The sequence below is a fragment of the Sinocyclocheilus anshuiensis genome, unplaced genomic scaffold (assembly GCF_001515605.1).
Source record: "Sinocyclocheilus anshuiensis isolate Anshui unplaced genomic scaffold, SAMN03320099.WGS_v1.1 scaffold1184, whole genome shotgun sequence".
In the NCBI taxonomy this organism is placed as follows: Eukaryota; Metazoa; Chordata; class Actinopteri; order Cypriniformes; family Cyprinidae; genus Sinocyclocheilus; species Sinocyclocheilus anshuiensis.
In genome coordinates, this window is record NW_015547647.1 from 310,682 (window position 1) to 318,618 (window position 7,937).

Below are 7,937 nucleotides of genomic sequence, written 5' to 3' on the forward strand. Positions count from 1 at the left end.
TATCTATTCACGAACAGCTTGTAACACTCCAAAGAGAAAGGAAAACTTTAAATCGCGTCATATGACCCCTTTAAATTATTCCACATTATATAAATGTTATAGGGCCATCTATATTGTAGGCCTATTTTACACAAAAAGAGCTAATTAAAATTGGATTCTTTCTTATTTTTCATTTAATGTAAAAATAAATAAATGAATAAACGACATAAGTCATGTTATTTTTTTTAAAATCTATGTTTACTTTTTTTATGCTGAGAGTGTTTTGTAAAAAAAAAGAAAAAAAAAAGAAAAACATACATTTTGGACATATATGGTAGACAAACACACACACACACACACACACACACACACACACACACACACATATATATCAGATTTGTTCATAATTGATGAATTTTGCAACATTGACACTAGATAGATAGATAGATAGATAAAACAGAGTGGTAGAAAGATAGACAGATAGAACAAAAGAATGACAGACAGAACAAAATAACGAGTGTGTGTGTTTGCGCGTGTGTGTGTGTGTGGGAAATGTGAATGCTTTGACTGGGACATGACCACCACCAACAAACCTGCTTCAGCATGCTCAGCTGAACAGGTTTGACCAGTCATTGTGTTTCTGCTGAACACAGACACAGAGTTTCACAGACTGGTCCTATTTTTAAAAACATAGGCCAACACACATCCGTCAAACACTCGAGACCCCGACAGACACAGCAGTGAACAATAAATGATTGTGTCTTGAGAAGTGATCCTGAATCTTAAACTGCAGGTGGCGGCGCATGTGCACATGAGTTTGAACAGCCGAATGAGAGACAATGAGACTGAGTTGTATTGTTTGCACAAAACCACAAACATTTATCTGCCCAGGAAACAATCCAAAATGTCAACACTTACTTCCTACAGTCAAACCTGACTCACTAACACTCATTTACTCACAGGTTATAACGTATACCTGTCTGTCACAGTTTCATGTTTCTACTACTCTGCTTTATGTATCCCTGAGGTTTGTTCATGCTTGGAAAAAATGTAAAGCTGAATAACAGGTTGGAAAACACAAAGAAAGAGGAAAGGGGGAGGGAAGAGACAAAGAAGAGAGCAGGGGGAGGGAGATGATAGAAAGAGAAATAACGTCTTCCTCTCTGTGCTGTCAGCTTTATGCAATAGGAACTTCACTTGCTTTAAACACTGCTGGTCTGTCATAAACAGCAAAGGACAAAGATCACAATCTTTTAGTCTTTTAACAGCTAGTTGTTCGGTTCTTATACCTTCAAATATCTGTACTGGAAAACTTGGTCACACTTTACTTGAAGGGGTGTGCATAAGACTGACATGGCACCTTCATAATTATGACATGACACATGTCATAAATATGAAGGAGGTTTTATGCATGTTTATGACAACTGTCATTGTGTCATTCGCTCAGTTATGTAATTTTTAATGCAAATATGATATTATTTGACCTAACCCTACCCCTACCCTTACCCCTAACCATAGCCCATAACAAAGACATCTCAAACAATGTCATCTTTGCATTAAAAATTACATAACTGAGCGAATGACACTTAATGACAGTTGTCATAAACATGCATAAAAAACCTTCATATTCATGACATGTGTCATGTCATGATTATGTAGGTATCATGTCATGATTATGAAGGTGTCATGTCAGTCTTATGCACACCCCTTCAAGTAAAGTGTAACCGAAAACTTAAATAGTGGCAAGTACCACTATTACTCATACTTAAGGTTAGAGATTTGACATCAGACAAACATCAGAGTATTAAACTTTCATCCTGCACCCTTTATGCCACAGACTTTAATTATACCTCAAATTATGTTGCGTTTGCTATTATTTTCCTAACTCATCCGAATTACAGTTGATGATAAAATGGGCTAAAATAATATATTTGCAGTGAAAGAGTGACATACTGCATCTGAAGACCAAAGAAAGGGTTATTTTGAGCAAGTAGCCAAGTAGCATGGTAAAATTGTACCTAAGACACGAACATACTGCCAAGTTCTGCATGGGCAAAACAACTTAGGCTACATTTTCTTCACAATATGTAAATATATAAATTTATTTGAATTAAGGTATTCAAATGTTCCGCAGGATACAGCGGGGTTGCCAGCTCTGCAAAACAAAACTAGCTCAATCGTGTTTTTTTTCCCCGCCAGTCCGTTGGGGGTCCAAAATAACATTTCAAATCACATTCCTATAACTAAAAACGAACAAAAACAAAACAAACAAACAAAACCGCCCCCCGCAGCAACAGTGTACAGGTAGCCCAATTTCGTGGACTTGGCAACAGTGATCAGGAGTTTTGCATGGGGACAAAATATTTCGCAATGCACGTTTTGCGCATGTTCCAGTCAGGCGAATTTGCCGTGCAGACCAACAGAAAGCTGCTTGGTTTGAAAGTGGCTTGTGCTTCATACAACTCTATAGTGGCAGTGGACAATATACATGTTTTACACGTGAAATTCGCTAATGTCACCTTTATGCTATGCACAACATAGAAATCTACATGACTTGTTACTGAGTTTACCTTCACCCACACCATATCATGCTACAAAAACCCACTTGTCAAAATGCATCCTCTTATCACACGTCTAATAATTATTTCACTGATGAGAAACTGCAACCTAAATGCCATGAACAAGACCAGTGCGGTATCCATAGCAACATCAAAAGACAAACACATCTAGAAACGGTCAGGAAGCTGTGAAGTCAAGGATCGAGAATCTGTGTGTGTGAAATTGGATCATCGGAGAGTGAGACAGTGTGAGAAGATGAGGGAGGGGGAGACAGAGAGCTTGTGTATCTTATTTGAGACTGTGGTTGGTTGTAGCCCAGCCCAAGTAGGGATAACTGCAGGCTGGAGCAGTGGGTGTGGATAAAGGTCTTTATAATTGGTTAGGGTTAGGGTTAGGAGTTAGTTTCTGTTGTAGCACCTTTTGCCACGCCCCTTACTCTAAACTGCAGCTACCTATGTCTTGTCTCGCCCAGCCTGGAGGCTACATATATCTGACCCAGTGTTGCCAAGTCCACCTTTTTCTTGTGGAATTGCGCTACTTTTACACTGTTGCCGCCCAGAGGCACATTTTTTATAATTGATACACTCACATGGGTGTGATGTGCTGGACATCACTAGCTGCTAAATTTAAATCTGCTTTCGCTGGCTGGCGCTGATCCAGAGACAGGCACGTTTTACAGCGCTGCGCATTATAACCAATCACACACGAGTCTGTTGAGTTTATGAATGCAACGGCCAATCAGAGGCGTTCAGATGAGTCATTGATGAAACGCGGTGTTTTGTTCACTGCGCGCTCCCTGACTGAATTCTACTCTCTGGCGAATTAATTCTCTCATCAGAAACAACAGATGTAGCAAACGATGTAAAGTAAGATGTGCATTTCACAGTGTAAACAGCTTCAGTGATTATAATAGGAGTTTTTGAGAGTGTTTGAACTCTGGCTAGACTGAAGTCAATGATAATGTTCTTTGCTCTCTTTCTGTACAATAAAATTGTTATAATTAGTAACTTACAATGTTTTTTTTTTTTAATTAAATTCACGTTAAATACAAAGTCAATTGTATTAAAAATATTAATACCTCGTGCCCCCTCAAAAATAGTAAGTGCATGACGCCCCTGGTCGTATCCCTTGCATTTGTTAAGCTGTAGTGATGATAGCCTAATAATAAGTGCATGACGCCCCTGTTGCCGCCGGTTGTTTTTCATGTCCGCAGGTTAAAGCAACCCCCCAAAAACGTGATATTTAGCCCCTGGAATGCGAATTTTACAGGGGAACCTCACCATAAAACATGTATTTTACCCCCCGAAACACTATTGGGCTAGTTTTGAGTAGCAATTGGGTGGGTTTTATTATGAAAACCTGGCAACCCTGATCTGACCCCACACAAAATCGTCACCTGAGACAGAGGGAAATGTAAATGAGATGAATGGACACTTTCAGATATTGATGCTATTTAAGGGGCTGGAAGCCTGTTTCCACCTATGGGTAAAAATAAAAGGGTGATTGTGAAAGTTGAACAAATAAATACAATAACATTGCCAGATATTGCAAGTCACAATTAGGGAAACAAAATCACATTTGTGAAATATGAAGTCACTGCGAGATATACACTACTATTGAATAGTTTGGAATTTATAATAAAGACATTAATATTTTTATTCAGCAAGGACACATAAAACTGATCAAAAGTGAGAATAAAGGCATTAATAATATATTTCTATTTCAAATTAATTCTGATCCTTTGAGCTTTCTATTCATCAAATAATCCTGAAAAGACCATATCACGTTTCCCACAAAAATATTAAGTAGCACAGCTGTTTTCAATATTGATAATAAGGAAATGTTTCTTGAGCAGCAAATCAGCATATTAGAATGATTTCTGAAGGATCTGGAGTAATGATGCTGAAAATTCAGATTTGCATCACAGGAATGAATGACATTTTAAAATATACTCCGATAGAAATCAGTTATTTTAAATTCTAAAAATATTTCCCAATATTAGTGTTTTTACTGTATTTTTGATCAAATAAATGCAGCCTGGGTGAGCATAAGAAACATCTTTCAAATATATTTGTAAAAAATCTGACCAACCCCAAACTTTTAATCAGTTTTTTTTTTCTAAGGCAGAAACAGGTTTTTATAAGAAGCAGCAAACTCAGGCAAGTAAAGTTTCTCAGTTTTATTTTTAGTAGCTGACATATTGCTCATAATTTTCTGGACATAATTAGTGCTGCAGAAATGAATAATTCAACTCATGTGGCTTGTTGAGCAGAAGTATGCCATACTTTTCTAAGAAATCTTACCTATAGATTTCACCTGGTGGATGATATATATTTTTTTACTTTTAAATACATTCTATTTGATGTCCTATAAACTTCTCAATTCTCCCTCTTCAAAAAAAAAAGTGTTCAAACCTGAAGAGACTGAAAGAATCAAAGGTCTACAGCTAGTTAAACAGGTTTAGAGGGTTTCTGTAGACAGATGATGTTGTGAGTGGTATGCTAAATATTTGCTTTACTAGGGAGTGATCAATGGAGTACAGTGTGAATTCACTAGAGCTGCAGTTTCACTGATAAAATCAGACAAGCCAGCATAGTCATTCATATTTCAATATGAAACATACTAGTGATCAAAACAGGATAGACATTAAAAGTGCACCATTTATTAAAACATAAGCAGAATGAATTTATGCAAATTTTTGTGTAAACAGTTTTGCATTTACACTTAATTTACATTTATTTAGCAGATTTTTTATTCAAAGCAAACTAATCATATACAAATTCACTCTGCTCATTGTCCCCACAAAAGTTACGAAAAGTGTTCAACCAAAAGAATGTTAACATTGTGTAGCCGCAAAGATATCATCATAACATCAAGTCTTACTTCACAAGGTTAAGTTTCATAGTTTGTGATGAAGACACAACATATGACTCACCTATACATAATGTACTGTACTCCACATGTGATCCAAGGAACTCATTAGAGACTAACAATTCAGCAGAAAAACAACATTTCAAAGCAAATAAAACATTTATTTACATGGAACTGTGCCTTTAGGGGTAAAGTGGGCTATGTGTGTTTACAGGTGCATTTCCTTGTAAGAGGTACAGTGACATCTGATAAACCAAGAGATTGTGATACAATTAACAAGGTGTGAATGAAGATTCAGACACACACACTAAACTGACTGGGAATTCTAGAATGCCATTTTTGAGATAATGACATTTTGTTTCCAGAGACACAGTTGAATTTAGAAAATGAATCTGCATGAATGTAGAAAAATATCACTCAAACATGCGCATAACAGACAAGAATAGTGACCTAATTATGAATATAATACAGTGAAACAATAAGGCATTGTGACTAACTGGCAAAAAATCATTGCCAATCAGGTTTGATACAATAGAAAAAATAAAATATTAAAAACAGAACCAATTCTGGCTAAGTTAACACGCTTAAATTACATAGAATTTTTACATTTTTAAATTCACATTATATATCATTTCACAAGGTCCATCGGAACAATTTCAAATATAACAACAGAACAATCTGTCTGGGATGCTTCTCTTCAAGTTTTACGCGACTACTTTGTCTTTGAGCTTTAGACCGAACGCTACAGATACAGACTGTTCTGTTCAGACTCTTTGTGGCTCCTTAAGCTTTGGGTTTATGAAGGTCTCCCAGCTGAATCAAAACATCTTCATAACCACCTCAATCCACTCTCAGACAGTTTCAATATCATCCAATAGAGAACAGAGAGCATGAATTTGAAGTTAAATCTTCTGTATATTCCACAGTGCCACTGATAAATACATAAACTCATGTCCATCATGGTCCATGTCCATCTGCTCTCAGCAGGTGCTGCTCTCCGTGTTGCCTGTGCTGGAAGTATACGTGTTGGTCCTTTTAGAGTACTTCATCGAGCTGAACGAGACCCTCATCCTCTCCACCGTACGGCTGCTACGGCACAGTAGCGTGTTCTTGACGTGCTCCCTGAACTCATCCGAGACGTAATAGTAGATGAAAGGGTCCAAGCAGCTGTTGAGACTGGCCAGGCACAGTGTGAGGACGTAGAAACCGTAGCCGTTATTGGCCCAGCCGTTTCGCAGGAGAGCGTAGTGCACGACCAACATCACGTTACTTGGGATGAAGCAGACCAAGAACGTTACGAGCACCGTGATGATGAGAACCATGGCTCGTTGGCGGCTTTTTCCAGCGCTGCCCTCGACGGTGGAGTTCCCAAGCGAGCGAAGGAGAAGAATGTAAGCTGCGATGATGACCAACATTGGGATGAAGAACACAAGACCTGCCATCACCATAAAATAATAATAAGGTAGCTGAACATCCAGAAACGCATTGCCCGAGACAAAGTTCTTCTGGCTGATACTATTGACATCGTGGCAGGTGGTGATGTTGAGGTCCGAGAGTTCAACTGTTTGCTGGTACAGGTACAAAGGTGTAGTGCTGACCCCAATGAAGATCCAAATACACACAGATACGATGATTGCAAACGTGTTGTTTGTCCTTTGCTGTGTGAGTGGGTGAGCGCAGACCCAGTACCGCTGGATGCTCAGACAAGCGATGAAGAGGATGGAGCAGTACATGTTGCCGTAGAAGAAACCCACGAAAACTTTGCACATCCCTTCCCCGAAAGTCCAGTTATTTCCTTTCAAATGGTAAGCGATCTTGAGAGGCGTCCAGATAACAAACATAAGGTCAGCCAGCGCTAGGTTGCCCATGTAAATGGCAGCAGGATGAATTTTCTTTGACCGGAACAGCAAGACCCATATAGCCATCGCGTTGGTTGGCAACCCCACCACAAAAACAATTATGTAAATAATTGGCAGGAAGACGGTTGTGAGACCGCTCTTTAGTGTATCTGTAACGATCTGGTCAAAGAAGAATTTGCCTGATTCTTCATCCTGCACGACTATTAAACCTCGTCCTTTCTCTCTAACTGAAACAAAACACATAGATTCACATTCTGAATGACTGAATTACAAATAAAAGTACGTTAGCAAAACAAGTAGGCCTAAGCTAAAAGGATGTTAGAAAACTACGGACGAATTAAAGCGACTCACCTGTCTCCGCCGATGCAAAAATCACACACACGTAAAAAAACAAGACCCGATATCTTGCGGAGTCAGCCATAATACGTGTTTCTCAAACTTCTCGGTATTTCCTAAAGAGGTATGAAAGTCCGACTCTTGGAGCGTCGAATGAGCTCTGCTGTTCCTCTCCCTTAATTCTCTCTCTGGGTTTATTGGCGGGTCGCAACCAACTTCTCTCCCTGAATTGTTTTTACTCGACCTTAAAGAAGGAAGGACACACCTTACTGAGAGCTCTAAACACGCCGTGTTCTCTTACCTGCGTGACGTCACACGCACGCACTCCAGTTT

The 7,937-nt window shown here is 38.7% G+C and overlaps 1 protein-coding gene across 1 annotated transcript; it reads right to left on the reverse strand.

Moving 5' to 3' along the window:
• Positions 1 to 5,549: 5,549 nt before the first annotated feature.
• LOC107701945 (proteinase-activated receptor 2-like) lies at positions 5,550 to 7,937 on the reverse strand. The gene is made up of 2 exons (XM_016504105.1): positions 7,620 to 7,937; positions 5,550 to 7,495 (listed from the first exon to the last, which is right to left on the reverse strand). Exons 1-2 carry the CDS (start codon positions 7,687 to 7,689, stop codon positions 6,390 to 6,392), a joined length of 1,176 nt encoding a protein of 391 aa, XP_016359591.1. The 5' UTR covers positions 7,690 to 7,937; the 3' UTR covers positions 5,550 to 6,389.

Bases quoted from the DNA above. Each gene is read 5' to 3' on its own strand.
- LOC107701945 (XM_016504105.1), bottom strand. From the start codon at position 7,689: ATGGCTGACTCCGCAAGATATCGGGTCTTGTTTTTTTACGTGTGTGTG. The intron at 7,496-7,619 runs GTGAGTCGCTTT...GTTTTGTTTCAG, and splicing joins TTTTGCATCGGCGGAGACAG to TTAGAGAGAAAGGACGAGGT.